The 23,119-nt window shown below is 46.2% G+C and overlaps 1 protein-coding gene and 1 pseudogene across 1 annotated transcript; both read right to left on the bottom strand.

Moving 5' to 3' along the window:
- Window positions 1–12,656: 12,656 nt before the first annotated feature.
- On the bottom strand, window positions 12,657–13,318 carry LOC132516858 (AKT-interacting protein-like; annotated as a pseudogene).
- Window positions 13,319–17,154: 3,836 nt separating this feature from the next.
- On the bottom strand, window positions 17,155–21,904 carry LOC132529060 (uncharacterized). The gene is made up of 8 exons (XM_060165303.1): window positions 21,746–21,904; window positions 21,022–21,145; window positions 20,806–20,915; window positions 20,293–20,369; window positions 19,404–19,429; window positions 18,897–18,972; window positions 17,987–18,143; window positions 17,155–17,686 (listed from the first exon to the last, which is right to left on the bottom strand). Exons 1-7 carry the CDS (start codon window positions 21,891–21,893, stop codon window positions 18,111–18,113), a joined length of 594 nt encoding a protein of 197 aa, XP_060021286.1. The 5' UTR covers window positions 21,894–21,904; the 3' UTR covers window positions 17,155–17,686; window positions 17,987–18,110.
- Window positions 21,905–23,119: the final 1,215 nt, after the last annotated feature.

Genomic DNA, 23,119 nt, shown 5'->3' with positions numbered 1-23,119 from the left:
GGCATAGTGCAACTCCAACTGCTCAGGGTCCTGTGACGTACATTAACCACAGCCGCACTTCGGCTGTCGCCACCCTACACACCGATGACTGCATTGTACTCACTACTACAATCTAGTGTAATGGCACGTCCCCATGCCAAAGTGTCTTAACAAGGAGAAAGGGGGCACCTTCAAGATGGTGGAGGAGTAAGACGTGGAGATCAGTGTCCTCCCCACAAATACATCAAAACTACATCTACATGTGGAACAACTCCTACAGAACATCGACTGAACGCTGGCAGAAGACCTCAGACTTCCCAAAAGATGCCCTCAGGTGACCTACATGCAGAGGCAGGGCCAGTCCAAAGTTGAACCCCAGGAGCTGAGCAAACAATGAAAAGAAAGGGAAATCTCTCTCAGCAGCCTCAGGAGCAGCAGATTAAATCTCCACAATCAACTTGATGTACCCTGCGTCTGTGGAATACCTGAAGAGACAATGAATCATCCCAAATTGAGGCAGTGGATTTTGGGAGCAACTGTAGACTTGGGGTAACTTTCTGCATCTAATTTGTTTCTGGTTTTATGTTTGTCTTAGTTTAGTGTTTGGAGCTTATTATCATTGGTAGATTTGATTATTGATTTGTTTGTTTTCTTCCTTTATATATATATATAAATATATATATATATTTTTTCCTTTTTCTCTTTTTGTGAGGGTATATGTGTAGGCTTCCTTGTGTGATTTTGTCTGTATAGCTTTGCATTTGTCCTAGGGTTCTGACTGTCCTTTTTTTTTTCTTTTTAGTATAGTTTTTAGCACTTGTTATGATTGGTGGATTTGTTTTTTGGTTTGATTGTTCTCTTCTTTCTTTCTCTCTTCTTTTTATTATTTTTATTTTAAATATTTTTTTCTATTTTAATAACTTTATTTTATTTTATTTTTCTTCCTTTCATTCTTTCTCTTTCTTTCTTTCTTTCTTTCTTTATTCCTTCCTTCCTTCCTTCCTTCCTTTCTTTCTTCCTTTCTTTCTTCCTTTCATTTTTTCTCCCTTTCCTTCTGAGCCATGTGGCTGACAGGGTCTTGGTGCTCTGGCTGGGTGTCAGGCCTGAGACTCTGAGGTGGGAGAGCCGAGTTCAGGACATTGGTCCACCAGAGACTTCCTGGACTCACATAATATCAATCGGCCAAAGCTCTCCCAGAGATCTCCATCTCAATGCTAAGACCCAGCTCCACTCAATGACCAGCAAGCCACAGTGCTGAACACCCTATTCCAATCAACTAGCAAGACAGGAACACAACCCCACCCATTAGCAGAGAGGCTGCCTAAAATCATAACAAGTTCACAGACACCCCAAAAAACACCACCGGACGTGGTCTTGCCCACCAGAAACACAAGATCCAGCCTCATCCACCAGAACACAGGCACCAGTCCCCTCCACCAGGAAGCCTACAAAACCCACTGAACCAACCTTACCCACTTGGAGCAGACACCAAAAACAACAGGAACCACGAACCTGCAGCCTGCGAAAAGGAGACCCCAAACACAGTAAGTTAAGCAAAATGAGAAGACAGAGAAATACACAGCAGATGAAGGAGCAAGGTAAAAACCCACCAGACCCAACAAATGAGGAGGAAATAGGCAGTCTACCTGAAAAGGAATTCAGGGTAATGATAGTAAAGATGGTCCAAAATCTTGGAAACAGAATGGAGAAAATACAAGAAACATTTAACGAGGACCTAGAACAACTAAAGAGGAAACAAACAATCGTGAACAACACAATAAATGAAATTAAAAATTCTCTAGAAGAAATCAATAGCAGAATAACTGAGGCAGAAGAACGGATAAGTGAGTTGGAAGATAAAATAGTGAAAATAACTACTGCAGAGCAGAATTAAGAAAAAAGAATGAAAAGAATTGAGGACAATCTCAGAGGCCTCTGGGACAACATTAAATGCACCAACATTCGAATTATAGGGGTCCAGGAAGAAGAAGAGAAGAAAAAAAAGGGACTGAGAAAATATTTGAGAGATTATAGTTGAAAACTTCCCTAATATGGGGAAGGAAATAGTCAAGTCCAGGAAGCACAGAGAGTCCCATACAGGATGAATCCAAGGAGAAACACACCAAGACACATATTAATCAAACTATCAAAAATAAAAACAAAGAAAAAATACTAAAAGCAGAAAAACAACAATTAACATACAAAGGAATCCCCATAAGGTTAACAGCGGATCTTTCAGTAGAAACTCCGCAAACCAGAAGGGAGTGGCAGGACATATTTAAAGTGATGAAAAGGAAAAACCTACAGCCAAATCACTCTACCCAGCAAGGATCTCAGTCAGATTTGACAGAGAAATTAAAACCTTTACAGATAAGCAAAAGCTAAGAGAATTCAGCACCACCAAACCAGCTCTACAACAAATGCTAAAGGAACTTCTCTAGACAGGAAACACAAGAGAAGAAAAAGATGTACAATAACAAACCGAAAACAATTAAGAAAATGGTAATAGGAACATACATATCAATAACTACCTTAAATGTAAATGGATTAAACGCTCCAAGCAAAAGACATAGACTGGCTGAATGGATACAAAAACAAGACGCATACATATGCTGACTACAAGAGATCCACTTCAGACCTAGGGACACATACAGACTGAGTGTGAGGGGATGGAAAAAGATATTACATGCAAATGGAAATCAAAAGAAAGCTGGAGTAGCAATTCTCATATCAGACAAAATAGACTTTAAAATAAAGACTATTATGAGAGACAAAGAAGGACACTACATAATGATCAAGGGAACAATCCAAGAAGATATAACAGTTGTAAATATTTATGCATCCAGCATAGGAGCACCTCAATACATAAGGCAAATGCTAACAGCCATAAAAGGGGAAATCAACAGTAACACAATCATACTAGGGGATTTTAACACCACATTTTCACCAGTGGACAGATCATCCAAAATGAAAATAAATAAGGAAACATAAGCTTTAAATGATACATTAAACAAGATGGACTTAATTGATATTTATAGGACATTCCATCCAAAAATAGCAGATTACACTTTCTTCTCAAGTGCTTATGGAACATTCTCCAGGATAGATCATATCTTGGGTCACAAATCAAGCCTTGGTAAATTTAAGAAAATTGAAATCATATCAAGTATCTTTTCCGACCACAACGCTATGAGACTAGATATCAATTATAGGAAAAAAATCTGTAAAAAATACAAACACATGGAGGCTAAACAATACACTACTAAATAACCAAGAGACCATTGAAGAAATCAAAGAGGAAATAAAAAAATACCTAGAAACAAATGACAATGAAAACATGAGGATCCAAAACCTATGGGACGCAGCAAAAGCAGTTCTAAGAGGGAAGTTTATAGCAATACAATCCTACGTCAAGAAACAAGAAACATCTCAAATAAACAACCTAACCTTACACCTAAAGCAATTATAGAAAGAAGAAATAAAACACCCCAAAGTTAGCAGAAGGAAACAAATCATAAAGATCATATCAGAAATAAATGAAAAAGAAATGAAGGAGATGATAGCAAAGATCAATAAAACTAAAAGCTGGTTCTTTGAGAAGATAAACAAAATTGATAAACCATTAGCCAGATTCATCAAGAAAAAAAGAGAGAAGACCCAAATCAATAGAATTAGAAATGAAAAAGAAGAAGTAACAACTGACACTGCAGAAATACAAAGGATCATGAGAGATTACTACAAGCAACTATATACCAATAAAATGGACAACCTGGAAAAAATGTACAAATTCTTAGAAAAGCTCATTCTGATACTGAACTGGGAAGAAATAGAAAATATAAACAGACCAGTCACAAGTAATGAAATTGAAACTCTGATTAAAAATCTTCCAAAAAACAAAAGCCCAGGACCAGATGGCTTCACAGGCTAATTCTATCAAACATTTAGAGAAGAGCTGACACCTATCCTTCTCAAGCTCTTCTAAAATACAGCAGAGGGAGGAAGACTCCCAAACTCATTCCACGAGGCCACCATCACCCTGATACCAAAACCAGACAAAAATGCCACAAAAAGAGAAAACTACAGGCCAATATCACTGATGAACATAGATGCAAAAATCCTCAACAAAATACTAGCAAACAGAATCCAACAGCACATTAAATGGATCATACACCATGATCAAGTGGGGTTTATCCCAGGAATACAAGGATTCTTCAATATATGAAAATCAATCAATATGGTAAACCATATTAACAAATTGAAGAAGAAAAACCATATGATCATTTCAATAGATGCAAAAAAAGCTTTTGACAAAATTCAACACCCATTTATGATAAAAACCCTCCAGAAAGTAGACATAGAGGGAACTTATCTCAACATAGTAAAGGCCATACATGACAAACCCACAGCCAACATTGTTCTCAATGGTGAAACTCAATGGTGAAACTGAAACTACTTCCACTAAGATCAGGAACAAGACAAGGTTGCCCACTCTCACCACTATTATTCAACATAGTTTTGGAAGTTTTAGCCACAGCAATCAGAGAGGAAAAGAAATAAAAGGAATCCAAATCAGAAAACAAGAAGTAAAGCTGTCACTGTTTGCAGATGATATGATACTATACATAGAGAATCCTAAAGATGCTACCAGAAAACTACTAGAACTAATCAATGAATTTGGTAAAGTAGCAGGATACAAAATTAATTCTTAGAAATCTTTTGCATTCCTATACACAAATGATGAAAAATCTGAAACAGAAATTAAGGAAACACTCCCATTTACCATTGCAACTAAAAGAATAAAATACCTAGGAATAAACCTACCTAAGGAGACAAAAGAACTATATGCAGAAAGCTATAAGACACTGATCAAAGAAATTAAAGCTGATACAGATGGAGAGATATACCATGTTCTTGGATTGGAAGATTCAACATTGTGAAAATGACTATACTACCCAAAGCAATTTACAGATTCAGTGCAATCGCTATCAAAATACCAATGGCATTTTTCACAGAACTAGAACAAAAAATTTCACAATTTGCATGGAAACACAGAAGACCCTGAATAGCCAAAGCAATCTTGAGAAAGAAAAACGGAGCTGGAGGAATCAGGATCCCAGAATTCAGACTACACTACAAAGCTACAGTAATCAAGACAGTATGGTACTGGCACAAAAACAGAAATATAGATCAATGGAACAGGATTTAAAGCCCAGAGATAAACCCATGCACATATGGTCACCTTATCTTTGATAAAGGACACAAGAATATACAATGGAGAAAAGACAGCCTCTTCAAGAATTGGTGCTGGGAAAACTGGACAGCTACATGTAAAAGAATGAAATTAGAACACTCCCTAACACCATACACAAAAATAAACTCAAAATGGATTAAAGACCTAAATGGAAGGCCAGAAACTATTAAACTCTTAGAGGAAAACATAGGCAGAACACTCTATGACATAAATCACAGCAAGATCATTTTTGACCCACCTCCTAGAGAAATGGAAATAAAAACAAAAATAAACAAATGGGACCTAATGAAACTTAAAAGCTTTTGCACAACAAAGGGAACCATAAACAAGACAAAAAGGCAACCCTCAGAATGGGAGAAAATGTTTGCAAATGAAGCAACTGACAAAGGATTAATCTCCAAAATATACAAGCAGCTCATGCAGCTCAATATCAAAAAAACAAACAACACAATCCAAAAATGGGCAGAAGAGCTAAAAGGCATTTCTCCAAAGAAGATATACAGATTGCCAACAAACACATGAAAGGATGCTCAACATCACTAATCATTAGAGAAATGCAAATCAAAACTACAATGAGATATCACCTCATACCAGTCAGAATGGCAATCATCAAAAAATCTACAAACAGTAAATGCTGGAGAAGGTGTGGAGAAAAGGGAACCCTCTTGCACTGTTGGTGGGAAGGTAAATTGATACAGCCACTATGGAGAACAGTATGGAGGTTCCTCAGAAAACTAAAAATAGAACTACCATATGACCCAGCAATCCTACTACAGGGCATATACCCTGAGAAAACCATAATTCAAAAAGAGTCATGTACCACAATCTTCATTGCAGCTCTATTTACAATAACCAGGACATGGAAGCAACCTAAGTGTCCATCGACAGACGAATGGATAAAGAAGATGTGGCTCATATATACAATGGAATATTACTCAGCCATAAAAAGAAACGAGAAATTGAGTTATTTGTAGTGAGATGGATGGATCTAGAGTCTGTCATACAGAGTGAAGTAAGTCAGAAAGAGAAAAACAAATACCATATGGTAACACATATATATGGAATCTAAAAAAAAAAAAAGGTTCTGAAGAACCTAGGGCAGTACAGGAATAAAGATGCAGACGTAGAGAATGGACTTAAGGGCATGAGGAGTGGGTAGGGTAAGCTGGGACGAAGTTAGAGAGTGGCATGGACATATATGTGCTACCAAATATAAAATAGATAGCTAGTGGGAAGCAGCCACATAGCACAGGGAGATCAGCTCGGTGCTTTGTGTCCTCCTAGAGGGGTGGGATAGGGAGGGTGGGAGGAAGAGGCAAGTGGGAAGAGATATGGGGATGTATGTATATGTATAGCTGATTCACTTTGTTATACAGCAGAAACTAACACACATTGTAAAGCAATTATACTCCAATAAAGATGTTAAAAAAAAAGAAGGGGGGCTTCCCTGGTGGCGCAGTGGTTGAGAGTCCGCCTGCCGATGCAGGGGACACCGGTTTGTGCCCTGGTCCGGGAAGATCCCACATGCCGCGGAGCGGCTGGGCCCGTGAGCCATGGCCGCTGAGCTGTGCGTCCGGAGCCCATGCTCCACAACGGGAGAGGCCACAGCAGTGAGAGGCCCGCGTACCGCAAAAAAAAAAAAAAAAAAAAAAGCAAAAACTGAGAGATCTCTCTCTCCTCCACGTGAGGAGACAATGAGAAGGTAGCCATCTGCAAACCAGGAAGAGAACCCCCACCAGGAGAAAAGGGGCAGGCACCCTGATCTTGGACTTCCAGCCTCCAGAAGTGTGAGAGATAAATTTCTGTTGTTGAAGCCCCCCAGTTTATGGTATTTTGTTGCAGCTGTCCAAGCTAACACATCCACCCAAACCTAAATCCTGGGACACTCCGGTCGGATACCTGGACCCAGAGACTGAACAGTCCTTTCTACCATCCAGTGAAGACCCCTATGTGTAGCAGGCACAAGCTGAAGGAGACTTTCCCTGCCCCCAAGACTGGCAGTTGTAGGAAACATCTGTTTTACTTTATAAAGCTCGTTCACATCTTGTAACACGAGTTCCCACCATCAGGATATCTGTGAGGAGGGGGCAGGGGTGGATGTTCCTGGCATCATTCCCACTGTCCGGAGAGGACTCTCCATGAGAAATCACACAACGTGGAGATGCTGAGCTCGTGTCCCAGGATCCCACCCTCTTTTTTTAAAATTGAATTTAAAAATTCTTTTTAATTTCTTTAATTTTTTTTAATCTTTAAGTTGGTTTACAATGTTGTGTTAGTTTCTGATGTACAGCAAAGTGGTTCAATTGTGTGTGTGTATATATATAATATATGTATATATATATTCTTTTTCAAATTCTTTTCCCATATAGGTTATTACAGTATATTGAATATAGTTCCTTGCGCTGTACGGCAGGACCTTGTTGTTTATCTACTTTATATATAGTAGTGTGTATCTGGTAATCCTAAACTCCTAATTTATCCCTCCCCCCTTCCCCTTTGGTAACCATAGGTTTGTTTTCTACGTTTGTGAGTCTGTTTCTGTTTTGTAAATAAGTTCATTTGTATCTTTTGTTTTTTAGATTCCACATATAAGTGATATCATACGATATTTGTCTTTCTCTGTCTGACTTACTTCACTTGGTATGATAATCTCTGGGTCCATCCATGTTGCTGCAAATGGCATTATTTCATTCTTTTTTATGGCTGAGTAATATTCCATTGAATATATGTACCACATCTTTAGCCATTCTTCCATTGATGGACGTTTAGGTTTCCATGTCTTGGCTATTGTAAATAGTGCTGCTATAAACATTGGGGTGCATGTATCTTTTCAAATTAGAGTTTTCTCCAGATATATGCCTGGGAGTAGAATGGCTGGATCATATGTTTGTTCTATTTGTAGTTTTTTAAGGAACCTCCATACTGTTTTCCATAGTGGCTGCACCAATTTACATTCCCACCAACAGTGTAGGAGCAGAATCCCACACTCTCTTCACTTGGTGCCTCTGCCTCTCCCTGAGGGGTGGAATCCAGCTGACGAGAGGGCTTTGAGGACCGTGGCTCTCCCTGCCCCACTCAACACCCACTGATGAACTGAGGAGCTGCACTCAGCAAGGAGCCCCAGAATGTCTGCCCTGCCCTGAGACCACCACCATCACCAAGGGCATTGTCGTCTCCACCACCATCACTCACATCTTGACCTTCCCCAGTGAGACAAGAAGAGTAAGCACAGGACCTGGCACACAGTAGGTGCTCAATGGACATCACTTCCCTCTTCCTCACGTCTCAGGCTCTAATCTAGGTATCTTGCTAATAATGTTAACCAAAGCAGAAATGATTACCATTATCAACTGTTCCCTGCAGGCAGGTACATGAAATAAAGGCTTCCAGGCACTGATTCACTGAATGCCCACAATTTTCCAAAGTGGAACCTATAAGGCCCATGAGGAGTCGGAGGAGAGACCAAGGGCACCACGTTTGTGTCAAGGGCAGAGCTGAAAGAAGAACCTGTTCAAGGCAGCTGGGATGCAGGGGTCCCTCCATCCTCCAACTGCAAGAAATAAGACCAAAACGGTCCCAAGACACATGCACACACACACACACATACACCACACAACATACACTCACACACCCCACACAGACACACACCACACCCACTTACATACACATACACCCCCTCACATACATACATGCTTGCACAAACTCATGTACACAGACACGCCAAACACACATTCACACGGTCATACACACATCCACAGATGCTTATTCACACATACTCCACCACAGACACACACATATCCACAGACACACACACGCACACCACACCACCACACTGGGATGGTTAATTTCATGTGTCAACATGGCTGGGCCATGGTGCCCAGGTATTTGGTCAAACCTTCTTCAGATTGTTTCAGCAAGGGCAGTTTTTGGATGAGAGTAACAGTTAAATCAGCGACTCTGAGTAAAGCAGGTTGCCCTGCAGAGCAATCAGTTGAAGGTCTGAATAGATTGAAGACTGACCTCCCCTGACAAGAAGGAATTCTGTCAGCAGACGGCCTTTGGACTTGAACTGCAACTCTGCCCTGGGTCTCCAGCCTGCCAGCCTACCCTGCCAAACCTCCAAGCTGTGTGAGCCAATTCCTTAAAATCGACCGCTCTCTCTACCTCTCTCTCTCTCTCTCCATACACACACACGCACACACACACACACACATCCTGTTAGTTCTGTTTCTCTGGAGAACGCTGACTAATACACACACACACACACACACATAGACATGCTGCAAACAGCTACACACACACACATATAAACACATTGCACAAACATACACCACACGCACACCCCACGAACACCCATCCACATACATCATGCAGGCACCCCACACACCACACACACACACACACACACACCACGGCCGTAGACAGCCAGACATACATTCACACTAAACCTATGCATACACCCACAGATCACAGCCCCACAGACAGACACGCTCGCCCACCATGCCACCACCCCAGAGCCATGCACACACACCATCCTGTAAGTTATCATGGACTTGGTCCCAGGGGAATAGTCTACGAGCCAGTACGGACAGTCCTCAGGCCTGGGGACCCTGTTTGTGGGTTACTGTCATCCAGCCCCCACTTCCGAGGAGGGGGCTCTTTGTTTTTCTTCCTGGACCCCTAGATGAAGCGTGCTGTCCTTGAACATATCAAAAGGAAACTGATCTGTGTATATACACGGAGTTGCCATTGCGCTTGTTTTTTTGTTGTTGGTGGTTTTTTGCAGTACGCGGGCCTCTCACTGTTGTGGCATCTCCCGTTGCGGAGCACAGGCTCCGGACGCGCAGGCTCAGCGGCCACGGCTCACGGGCCCAGCCGCTCCGCGGCATGTGGGATCTTCCCGGACCGGGGCACGAACCCGTGTCCCCTGCAATGGCAGGCGGACTCTCAACCACTGCGCCACCAGGGAAGCCTGTGCTTGTTGTTTTTGAAGTCAGCTTGGTCACTTGGGCCCCAGATGGCTCCCGACATGCTTCCAGCTGAACAAGTGGGGGGCTCACACTTTTGTGGCTTGTCCTATCCGGTGATGCCCCAGAGCTTGGGCTCCCCTTCTCAGGACATGGAGACAACGAGCAGGATGGGGGGTTCTTCTGGAAGATCCTGGCCCCTCCCACACCCCCAGCCAAGGCAGGAAGTCAGCGACGGTGGCTGAGCCACCATGGGTGTCCCTCAGAGAGGACCCCAGCTCCCTCATTGGTCTCAGATCCACACTCCTTGGATTGCAAATACAATCCAAGCGAAATAGAAGCTATTCCAGAAACATCTGCCGTAAATGTTCACTTCAGCTTCTTAACACATGGAAATGATGACATCCTCTCCTCAAACACACACAAAAAATTTTAATTGACAGCAGAACTCTTGGTAGAAGCTTCCATGATCTCGATGGGAGTCTGGCTTTCCAAGGGAAAAACTAAATCTATGAAATTTCAATCAGTGGCCATCCCAGCTGGCTCCAGCCCACATGAGCTGGGAGGCCACGCTCCCCTGAAACATTTGGAAGACATCATATGACCTAACAGAGTCCCAGCTGAAGGGCAGCAGATACAGCTGCTGCGTGTGACGCAGACCAGGGTGGGCCAGGCCAGGGCAGTGGGGGATTCTTGACAGGACCAGACTGGTTGACCCTTCCCACCCTCCACCCAGACATTTACATGGAAGAAATAAAAGGAGATAAGATGGCAGAAGACCCGCTCCGGGCAGACTGTTAGTCCCTCAACAATACACTATGGGGCCTATGATATGAGCCCATTTTGCAGCTGAGGAAACTGAGGCTCAGTAAAATGATCAAGTGCTTTTTGTTAATAAAGAGGAAAGAGGCAGCTCCTCCCCACCCTCTCCTCTTGAGGCATCTCCTTGAAAACATAACAGGTCTGATAAGAGCCCGAACCTTTTGGTTTTACAGGCAAGGTCACGGGCCTCCTGACCCTTGGAACTGAAAGCAAACACATCTGAGATTAGTTTAGAGCCCCTCACAGGGCATCCTCTTGTCTCTCTAGAAGATACGAGAAGGTTTGCTTGTTCTCTCTTTCTCACACTGTATAAATTTGATGAAATTATGTCCAGACTTTGTAGTCACTTTCATGCTACACCGCATGCATGGAAACCCACTCATGCTTGTGATTAAATTGCATTCCCTCTCCGATATTGGTACAGAAGAGGCTTTTGTTGGCAGGACTCTCTTTTTTCCCCAACAGTAATTTGCCTGAAGCCACACAGAGGCAATGGGAGCTGTAACCTCCAAGTCGGCTCCTGTACCACCCTTACCTCCTTGGCACTCTGCCCTTGAGCTGGAGGGTCTTGGGAATCTTGGGGATAACATCTGGAATTGGAGGAAACAGCCCTTCTTTGTAGAGAGTTAACCTGCATGAGATGCTTTTATGTGTTACCTTGGCCCAAAAGGCCACAGAATGACCCAACAGCCCATAAACTCAACTGACGCCAACGACCTGAAGGCAGTGATGACACCATTGCCTGTAGAGCCCCACGCTGTGTCCCCAGCACGGCTACAGGGGCCAGTTCCTTTATTTATTTTTTTGGATTTTAAAATATGGAAATATAGTTGAATTATCATGTCAAGTGTACATCAAAGTGATTCAGTTATACATATATATATATCTTCTTTTTTCAGATTCTTTTCCATTATAGGTTATTACAAGACCTTGAATACTGTTCCCTGTGCTATACAGCAGGTCCTTGTTGGTTATCTATTTTATATATGGTAGTGTGTATCCCACATTCCTAACTTATCCCTCCTCACCCCTTGCCCCTTTGGTAACCATAAGTTTGTTTCCAACGTCTGTGAGTCTGTTTCTGTTTTGTAAATAAGTTCACTCGTATCGTATTTTAGAGTCCACATATAAGTGATAGCGTATGATATTTGTCTTTGTCTGACTTACTTCATTTAGTAGGATAATCTCTCGGTCCATCCATGCTGCTGCAGATGGCATTATTTCATGTGTGTGTGTATATATACACACACATACACACACACACACATACCACATCTTCTTTACCCATTCCTCTGCCAATGGGCACTTAGATTGTTCCCAGGTCTTGGCTATTGTAAATAGTGCTGCAATGCACATTGGGGTACGTGTATCTTTTCTAATTAGAGTTTTCCTCTTTTCCCAATATATGCCCAGGAGTGGGATTGCTGGATCATATGGTAACTCTATTTCTAGTTTTTTAAGGAACCTCTGTACCCTTTTCCACAGTGGCTGCACTAATTTACGCTCCCACCAACAGCATAGGAGCGTTTGGCCAGTTTCTTCAATGCTTGCCCACCACAGCCTGCTATGGCTGCTATGAGACTGGCTCCTCTCACCAGGTGTGTGATGCTTGAGATCCATCCCACGTCCTGTGTGTCTCAATAGCTGGTTCCTTTCCATGGCTGAGCACGTTCCCCCAGCTTTACTCTCAGGCAGCCCTTGCCATCGGTTGGCTTGCATGGGCCCGCGTCCATACTTGCCATCTCTTCAGATACTGCTGTTTTCTCCTCTTCACTGAAAGGTTGTACCGAGTCAGGCTTTACCCATCACAGTCCAGCAACATGAACTCTAATTATCATGCAGTTCATCAGGCTTCTTTTTCTGACTCAGCCTCTTCCCTCCGGCTTCATCATATACAGATGGAGCCCATGGAGGAAAGCTAATTGCATATGGTGCCACTATTTTAGGTTGGTCAAACAAACAAGCAGCAGGCATCTTAACCTTTTCCACCACTTTATTTTTAAAAAGCTGAACATCTTTTATATATACACTACTGGAGCCTCTGCGTTTAGGGAGCTGGCTGTATCTTGCTGAAAACTCCCGGCTTACGTTAATATTTGCCAAATGTGATTATGGTTCCACCTCCATTTTGCTTTGCTCTATACACATTCAGTTCACCAGAGATGGAATAAATGAGGCATGAACGTCAAACCCCAAGCATAGACAGTCACCCACTGGCCGTCATCAGGGGTGTGCAAGGTCAACGTAAATGCAGGCTCTTGATCAGCCCATGCTGTGTAAACACTACTTTAAACCGCATTGATTCAGGGCCCTAGGGTGGCTGCACACAGATGCCAGATGACTTCTGCTCCACCGCTGAGGTAAATTCTACAAGAAGGGCCTCTTCCGGGTGGAAGGCCCTATAAGGAGAATGCATGTTTGCAGCATCAGCAGGAGGTGTAGCTTCAGTTATGGGCAAAGCACTTTCGGGACAACAAGGCAGCTTATTCTATAGTGAAGGACTGGGTTTCACGTCCGCTGTTAATGCCTTCTCTTCATGCATGTGGAGTTCACAGACATGCTCCAGACGAGATTCCCAGCACACGCCAAACAAAGAAATGCCACAGTCTGCATCGTCAGACTCTTCCATCCCCAGCATTCGCTTCATCAGATGGCCTGGCAGTGCAACTGGTCCAGGTGCTGTCAGTGCAAGGCTCTGGGCTCCTGAGTCCTCTTAGCACCTTGATCCACAGCACTGAGACTAGAACCGACCTTCTGGTACCAAGAGGCTCAAAATTATCTTTTACAGAGTTGCTTTTGAATAAGAAAAAATTTGTGTATAACGTAAGTTTATATATAAAAATTATATAATATTTATATAATTTATTGTATACACACACACACACATCTACACAGTTCCTGTTTTTAGTGCTTTTCATTCCATTGTGTAAATTCTAATATCCCTCCTGTATCCATTTCTTTTTGCCCCAAGGCCTTCCTTTCATGTATTTTGTAGTGCAGCTCTGCTGATCCTAAATTCTTTCAGCCTTCTCGTGTCTAAATAAGTCTTTATTTTGCCTTTATTTCTGAAAGATACTTTTTGCTGGGTATAGAATAGAAAGTTTTTGACAGTTTTTTTCTTTTGACACCTTGAGATGTCTCCCTCGAGATCTTCTCACTTGCTTGGTTTCTGATGAGATATCTGCTTTCATCTTTGCCTGTCTTCCTCTGTACTTACTTTATGATTTTCTCTGGCTGCTTCCAAGATTCTCTCATTTTTAAATTCAGTTTTAAGCAATCAGGTCAGGATGTGACTTGGTGTTGTTTTCTTCGTGTTTCTTGTGCTTGGGTTTCAGTAACCTTCTTGGATCTCTGAGTTTATTGCTTTTCAGCAACTTGGTAAAATTTTCCACCATTGTTTTTTCAAATATATTTTTTTCTTCTCTTTCTCCCCTGCTTCAGGACCTTTTTTTTGTGTGTGTGTGGTACGTGGGCCTCTCACTGTTGTGGCCTCTCCCATTGCGGAGCACAGGCTCCGGACGCGCAGGCTCAGCAGCCATGGCTCACGGGCCCAGCCGCTCTGCGGCATGTGGGATCTTTCCGAACCGGGGCACGAACCCGTGTCCCCTGCGTCGGCAGGCAGACTCTCAACCACTGCGCCACCAGGGAAGCCCAGGACTATTTTTTTTAATACACATTGAGCCACTGGAAGTTATCTCATAGCTCCCTGAAGCTCTGTTTGTTTTTTCAATCTCTTTTTTGCTATATGTCTCATTATGGGTCTTCAAGTTAACTAATCTTTTCTTCTACAGCGTCTAATCTTTTAATTTCATCCAATGTATTTTTCATCTCAGACATAGTTTTGTTATCCCTTGCCATTTGACCTGTGTCTCTTTTTTATCTTTTTTATCTTTCATGCCTCAACTTAACATGCTCAGTCTTTCCTTTACTTTCAAGAACGTAGAGAATAGAGTTATGATAACTCTTTTTATATCCTGCTTTCTGATTCTGTCATCTCTGATGGACTTGCCTCCTCATTATAGGTCATATTTTTCTGCTTCTTTGCATGCTTGGGTAATTTTAAATTTTTTTATTTTATTTTTTATTGAAGTATAGTTGCTATACAATATTATATGTTACAAGTGTACACTATAGTGATTCACAATTTTTAAAAGTTATACTCCATTTATAATTATTATAAAATATTGGATAATATACATATTTGTATATATATATATACATATATATATATGTATATATATATATACATATATATATATATGTGTATATATATATATATATATATATACACACATACATGCCACATCTTCTTTATCCATTCATCTGTTGATGGACAACTTAGGTTGCTCCATGCTCCACATCTTGGCTATTGTAAATAATTCTGATATATCTGGGTAGTTTTTCTTATTGGGTCCTAGACATTGTAAATTTTACCTTATTGGGTGCTGAATATGTTTCTATCCCCATAAATATTGTTGAGATTTGTTCTCAGACATAATTACTTGGAAACTGATACCCTCCAGGCTTGGTTTTAAGCTCTGTTATGTAGGACCAGAGTGTCATTTAGATTTATTTTAGGGCTAATTTTACCCCACTCCTGTGCCAATATCCTTCTGAGTTCCCTACCCAATGCCCATGACTGTGAGGCTTTCCAGTTGGGTGTGTGGGGACAGGCACTGTTGCCAGCCCTGCAAGACCGCAGATGCTGTTATCTATGATTCTTTTCTGTGGTTCTTTTCCCCGCCTGGGGTAGTTGGCTCACACACATTGCTGATTGTTCTTTCACTGAATACTCAAAGGGGACCCTCTGCAGATCTCCAAACGTCCCCTCTGTTCATCCCTCTCTTGTTCATTACTCTGCCTGTGGACTCCAGCTGCTTCTGCCCCCTCAAAGCCCCAGTTCCCTCTCCTCAACTCAAGAAGACCCCAGGCTCTGTCTGGGCTCCTCCTCCTGGTGCCAGGGCCTGGAAACGCTCTCCAGCCAGTAAGCTGGAGCAGTCACAGGGCTCACATTGTTTGTTTCCCATCTCTCAGGGATTACAGCCTTGAACTGTTTGACGTCCAATGTCTGAAGTCTGTTGATTGCATATATTTTGTCCAGACTTTTAATTGTTTCAGGCAGGATGGTAAATCTAGTTCCTGTTTTTCCATCTTGGCCAGGGGTAAAAGTTCATCAAGTATTTGCTGAATGTCAAATATTTACCAGGTGCCAAAGATTATTGAATGTCAGGCAGTCTTCTGTACTTTGGGGATGTGTCTGAGGACAAAATCCAACATCTCTACCCTTGGGGAGAGCAGTGGTGGTCAAAAAATAAACAATAAAATGTAAGAAATCAATAAATTAGATGTACTGTGGCATTGGTTTGCTCAGGCTGCCCTAACAAATACCCCAGACTGGGGGCTTGACCAACAGAAATTTATTTTCTCATAATTCTGGAGGCTACAAGTCTGGATTCAAGGTGTGGGCAGGACTGGTTTCTCCTGAGGCCTCTCTCCTTGGCTCCCAGACAGCTAGTTTCTCCCTGTGTCCTCCAGTGGCCTTTCTTCCCTGCGTGTGTATTCTAATCTCTTCTTATCGGACGCCAGTGTACGGATTAGGGCCCACCCATAGGACCTCATTTAACCTAAATCACCTCTTTAAAGGCTCTATTACCAAATACAGTCGCATTTTAAGGTACTGGAGTTTAGGACTCCAACATAAGGATTTGGTTGGGGGGCGGGGTACACACAATTCAGCCCATAAGGCTGTTGGAAGGTAGAAAGTGCTGCAGAAAAAAAAGAAAAAAGCAGAAGGTTTAGGGGGATCAGGGAACAGAAGTGGTACATTTTTTTAGTAGAGCAGTTGGGTAGGTCTTACTGAGAAGGTGACATTTCTGCTCCAATGCAAACCTTAATGAATTCAGAAGGGTTTTAGAGCCACCAGGAAACCAGAACAGCTTCCCTGGATTCCTGAAAGCCGCCCCCCTCTGTCAGAAGGGTCCGCTGACCGCCCCCCCCAAGGCTGGGAGGAGCACGGAAAGGAGAAAAGGACCATGGACGGGTCTTCCCAGACAGCACGCGGGCCCCGAGCCCTGTCCAAGCCGTAATTAATTGGTATACATGTTCTCAGAGTTTACAAATGTTGATTCTACAAAATCCAGGACTCAGATCCAATGAGAAAAGACATTTTTCATGGTGAGAGTCTGGGTCTGATCAGGCCTCTTGTGACGGAGGGCAGCTGAACTGAACAAACGTCACGCTGGTCAGGACAAGGCATCTGGGAGACCATCATCTGTGCTCGAAATGAGCAGCGTCTCCGGAGCTGAGTTCACGCGAGGTCCCCACCACCCGGTCGGAGATGCTCGTCTGTGCACAGGCCACACGTCTAGGGACGTCTAGGGACGTGAGTTGGGCCGTGTCCGCCCCCATCCTCACCAGCGCCCACCTCCCCCACTGCGTCGGCTCTCGGCCTCGGAACCTTCGTCGGCAGCCTGTGCTCCCTCCTGGGGGGAGGCCTGCAGTCTGGGCGTGACGTAGGGTGAGGCCTTTTGAGGGGTCGGCTCTTCGGAAAGGTGATGATCACTGCCCCACCCCAGGAGGCAGCTGAGGGCACCGCACAAAGACAGACACGCCAAGGCCCCAACGTCACCATGTGTCTCCCGGTCTCCTCCCTGTTCCCCGCTGTGGACTGGAAAAAAAAAAAAAGCGCAACCTAAAAGTTGAGAATTGTGTTTAATTTGGCAGAAAAAACTGAAGACTTAAGCCTGAGATGCGGCCTCTCAGATCACACTGAGGGACTGATCCAAAGAAGTTAGAGAGGAGCCAGGCCATTTAGAGGGTTTTGGAACAAAGAGCAGGTAGTCAGAGCATCAAAAGATTACTGTTGAATAAAGAAAACCAGACATCTCAAGTTAAGGGATTTAGCAAGTTTCTATGCATGGGAAGATGCAAAGTCTGGGCTCATTGAAATTATTCCTTTGACATGCACCTTAGCTCTCTGGGGCCAGTGTTCCGTGCTTTCCCATCCTGAGTCCCCTCAGGGTGCACTCTTGGGCGGCTGCAGTGGCTGAGAGCTTGGCAGTGGTCTGTCTCCATCCTGAGTTCCTCAGGGCTCACCACTGAGGGCAGCTGTAGTGGCTGGATGGCTGCAACATTTTTTTTGCAGGCCACGTTTTTCATTCATATCACCCTCCCATCACCTCGGAAACTCACCCACAGAGGTTGGGAGAACCCAGGGGCTCAGGTTGCCAGAGGTCAGGGTGTCCCCCGAAGCCCCTTGGGATACCCTGATGCAGGGGCCCCAGAGGAGGGGCTGGTTGGAAGGGAATAAGAGGTCTGCTCTGTATTTGACTGTTTTGACCCCAGCCCGTGATTTCTTTCCAAATCGGTTGCATCGGAACAATTTCCTAAAGCTTTTATAACACACCCCTAAAACTTAAAGAAAAACTTTGCCCTCCCCTTTCCCCCCAAACCCACAAACCCTGAAGGAGGCACAGAAGACAAACAAACAAAGCAATCAAACTTCATCTTTGAAACTCAGGCAGTACATGGACCTTAAACAGCGGGTCCGCCTCCCAGGAGAGGACACTGCTTCCCACGCCCAGCACAGCCAGACCAGAGGCTCGTGAGCTGATCGAGGGTCCCTGGCCCACCCCGACCCGCCATGGGAAGAGCTGCCCTTATCCTCTGCTCCCCTGTCCCTGACTGAGGATCCTGGCAGCTTCTGGAACATGCAGAGACCAAACCTCTGCCAAGTCAATCCTCATCAACGAGCTTAGGCTTAACTTTTCTAAACGGCTCCACTAATCAATATCAGACGCAAATCGTATATTCGATGCTTGTAGGCAAAACATATAATCTGCTTAAGGAAACAAACCAGGACAGTTTAGGAATTCCACCTTGCATTTTCCAGCCAGCCTTTCTTGGTCGTAAATGTGATTCTGTAAGACTCGGGGTTCGGGGTTCAGTTGGAGCCTGGGGCAAGGAAGAATGTGGGGCTTAAAAACAGCAGGCTGTGTGCACATCCCACTTACAGTCCTCCTCTATGTGGCAGGCTTCTCCGAGTCGCCCGTCCACCACATACACACACGCACACACACGCACACCTCAGCTTCCTTATTTGTGGAATTGTCCATGGGGCGATTGTGTAAGGTTAAAATGCAGTTTGTAAAAAGGTTTCATTGATTCGTGATGGGAATATGATTTATTAACATGTGAATGTCCCCAGAGCCTAATGGAATAAAGAGAATTTTGACCTTGCTGGGTCTGCTGGCTCTGTGTCACCCCCGCTCTAACCCCCCCAGGGAGAGCTCTCTATTTGCCAGCTGGGTTTCAGGCTTTTTTATGATGTAGAGAGGCTACAAAGAGAGAGATCTCAAGAGGGAGAGAGAGGGCGCGATTCTTACCGGCTCGGTGAGCTCCAGGGCCCTCCCTTTGTTGAGGAGAAATACGGAGAATGGGCAATGCAGAAAGGAAACAAAAAAGAAGCCAGGCTGAATCCAGCTCGTCGTAGAAAGCCGGGAGAGGGGGGCCGTGAGAGAGAGAAAGCCATCTTGTGAGATAGGCAAGGAGTGGGGGTTTTGCAAATGCTGGGACGAGGGAAGGACCACAGAGCATCCAGAGAGCGGGAGGAACTGGGGAGGGGAGAGACGAGAGGGTTTACACCAGCCTCGCTGAGGCTCTGCAGTGTGTCTCCTGAGGTGTGGTTTCCAAAGACACCAGCCAGGACTGGGATCCCTTTTCAGTTCTTTTGTCGCTGGACTGCTGCTTCTGTGTGTGACTCGGTGCTGTGCCCGGGACACCTGGGGTCCTAGGTCTTTCCCGGATACACAGCCATCCATCCACCCGTTCGCTCATGACCTCATCAAATACTGAGCCCCTGTTCTAGCTCCCGCTCTGTGGCTGGCCACGCACGAGGGTGGTGGTAACAGAGACATGCAATACACGTGCCTGGTGAGGGGAGGTGCCAAACCATGCCAGGGGATGTTTCCACTCAGAAGGTGCTGGGTGTCATGCCAGGGACCAGCACAGGGGGCTGTGGGTGCAGAGAGGGGCAAAAGCCCCTGTCTTAGAAAAGCTGCGCTGGAGAAGTGGGTCCAGAGGGACAAGGACTTACTGCCAGTAGGTCAAGGGGTGAGGGCTGGGAGAGGCACATGCGGGCACACTTGGCTGAGGGCGCCGCATGTGCAAAGGCCCGGGGGCCAGCATGCGTGTGGCAAGTTTGTAAAGACTCAAGCATGGCGGAAGCTCTGACCAAAGTGCTGTGCAGTGAGAGGCGAGAGTTTGGATTTTTACCTGAAGGCGAAAGGCTTCAGCAGAAGGATTGAAACCCGGGGATGACAGGTTTTCATTTAGAAAGTTTGCGTTGTCAGCTGCAGGAAGAAAAACACCTGAGGGGGGAAGACTCCACCTACTGCACGAAGCTGAAATTTCTTACCTGCAGCCACTGCCTCCAGGGGGTCAGGCACAGGTGTGTGTGTGTGTGTGTGTGTGTGTGTGTGTGTGTGTGTGTGTGTGTGTGAATGCATGTGAGCGAGTGCATCCGTATTCCAGCTCTGGGACCTCCAGCCGGGCTAGCAACACTGGACCACGTCCCTCCCTCATCCTCAGACCCAGTCCCCGATGTTCCCGGAGCAGGGGAGGAGCTGTGTGGGGCACAGCTGGTGGCCCGGGGCTGAGCAAGGACAGACGCTGCAGAAACAGCTGGAGGGGAATCAATTTGTTCTCTGCTACAGCCAGACATAAACCAATTGGAGCAGATCCAACAGGGGCCCAGTGCTGGGAGAAACCGACAGGAGAAGGGCAAACCTGGGCAGTTCATCCTTGCTGGGACCTTCCAGTTGCCTGCAGGATAAAGCCTGGGCTCCAGGAAGGTGGCCGAGACTGCCTCCGTCCTCTCCCACCTCTCCTCACTCCACCTGGACACGCGGGCCGCAGAAAGTGTGGGGTCTGGCCGGGGGCCTCTTGCCGGTCCTCTCCTGGGAATGCTGCCCCTGCCTCTGCCAGCCCCTCCTCCTGGCCCACCTGCCCCCAGGTGCTCTCCTCCAGCCCCGCCTGCTGGGTCTCCTCTGGCCTCTGTTCAGTGAGGGCTCCGGTGAGAGATGAGGGATCAGAGGCTGGACCGCAGGGCTCCCTTGGCGCTGCCTGACTGCAATCACGGTGACCGTCTCCGGACCCCTCAGCCCCCCAGCCCTGGCCCGGCCACTGGTGGGCACCCAGGAAGTCTGGCTGCTTCCCGGTGGCCCTGCTGCCGCTCTGATCACAGTGCTTCCCCATTGGGCCCTCCCACCCACTCCTCCCCCAAACCAGCCAGCTGTGTCCCGGGACTCCTCCCACCCTGCTGGCTCTTGGCACCCATGCCAGCTGTGAGCCGTCCCTGTGCGGCCCCTGTGGGCTGTGAGGCCCTGTTTTCCAGGAAGCAGCATCTCAGGGTCTGCAGCCTGAGATGGGTCCAGGACAGGCCTGGGGGTTCTGGTTCCTCGAACGGGCCTTCCAGGGAGAGGGGGTATGAACTTAGGGGTGGCAGCTAGGAAGGGCTCCTGTGCTTCCTCTGGTGCCCGTCCAGTAGGCCGAGGAGGGCGGTCCTGTGTCCCCATGTGTGTTGCTGCCACCTCTTCCCTGTCCCCACGTCCCTTCACACCCACTGCTGGTTTCTTGGCCGCTGGGTGGGTGTTCCCTCTGGTGGTTGGCATGCTTGCTTCTTGAGTGCCTCCTGCCTGCCAGTGTGGGGCAGGGGACCAGGACTCACCTCCCCAATTTAGAGGACAGGCAGTCACGTGGGTCTTGGGAGAACTCTGTGAGCAGTCCTTGAGGGCTGCCTGGAGGAGGGGATGCTTGGGCTGGCACTGAAGGACAAAGTGCCCCCGGTGCAAAGGGAGGAGGGGTCCCATCCTCATGGCTTCACATCTTCTACGTGCCCTGTGCTGTCCTCCCCACCTGGCACCCCCTCCCCATGGAGTCCCAGGGCTCTGGCCCTACCCACCCGCTATCCCAGCCACTCAAGACGGCCATGGGACCAACTTTCCAGGGCCTCCTTTGGTCCTTGCAGAGACAGAGAGCCCAGGGAGCTTCTTTCACTCTGTTTTTTTGGTTGTTGTTTTGTTTGTCTTGTTTTAATCTCTCTCTGTCTAAGGGAAAAATCCACGGAGAACTTCCAGTAAACAAAATCCCCCACCTCGTTCCAAGTGAATTGGTGAGTCAGCTGCTGCTGATTTGATGTCAGGACTGAGTCTCTACCGTGGGGACTCACAGGCCTCCAAGAATACATGTGTGAACCCCCAGGTTCAAGGACTAGAGCCTGAGGACCCCTCAGCCAGGCCCACAAGGCCCCCGCCTCCCCCTCAGCTTCTCTCCCACCCCCCACTCGTTCTGCTGCAGTGTCTCCCACCCCGAGCCCATGATCACCCTCAGCGCTCCCGCCCCGCCGCCCCCGCTGCCTTTGGGCACAGTACCTTCCCTGTCTCCGGCTGGAAGTTGCTTTCTCCCTTACTTGCTGGCCTCTTCTCATCCCCACGAGTCATCCCCGGCTGCTTCCCAGCCCCGCCCCCGGCCCCTACCCAGAGGGCGTGGACAAGAGCATCCCCCCACCCACCCCCAGCTCCCCAGGCAGGTTCCTGCCTCTCCAGCACATCCCTAGGGGTCCCTGCACTCTTCCGTGTAACCTATTCACGTTTGCCCCACACCCCTTTCTGAGGCTGAGCTGACCAGTGGAGCTCTGTCACCCCCAGATCCACCCACAGAACTGCCACCCATGACAGGTGACACACTCTGCCCCAGGACAGGGCTGCCTGGCTCAGAGCCACCTCCCCTCCCATCGAAGCCACTGCTGGGCCTGGGCCACGGAGGTACCTACCCATGACCAGTAGTGGCAAGAACCTCCTCGCCTGCCATCTTCAGCTAGTCAAAGAGCCCTGGAACCACAGCCTGAGCGGTGTACCCCAGAATCACCACTAAGTCTAGGGGGACACAGGAGGGAAGAATCATAGAACTGGCAGGAGGGGGGTTTGGTGGTGGTTACAGAGCCCTGGATATCCTGCCACCTATGGCGCTATGATCTTCTGAGAGCCTCATCTGTAAAGTGGGCTGCTAGAGCCAATGGAATGGGGCTGTGGACATAATCTCC

This window comes from Lagenorhynchus albirostris, chromosome 1, assembly GCF_949774975.1.
Source record: "Lagenorhynchus albirostris chromosome 1, mLagAlb1.1, whole genome shotgun sequence".
Classification (NCBI taxonomy): Eukaryota; Metazoa; Chordata; class Mammalia; order Artiodactyla; family Delphinidae; genus Lagenorhynchus; species Lagenorhynchus albirostris.
This window is presented reverse-complemented; position numbering and strand designations above follow the sequence as displayed.

What these genes read in the sequence shown, in the direction of transcription:
- LOC132529060 (XM_060165303.1), bottom strand. Translation starts at nt 21,893, where the DNA reads ATGAGGATGGGACCCCTCCTCCCTTTGCACCGGGGGCACTTTGTCCTT. An exon ending in CCCTGGAGCTCACCGAGCCG is followed by an intron (nt 18,973 to 19,403) that starts GTAAGAATCGCG and finishes TCCTTGCCCCAG; the next exon opens with GCTCCAACTGAACCCCGAAC. An exon ending in GGCTGGCTGGAAAATGCAAG is followed by an intron (nt 18,144 to 18,896) that starts GTGGAATTCCTA and finishes AAAATGTTGCAG; the next exon opens with CCATCCAGCCACTACAGCTG.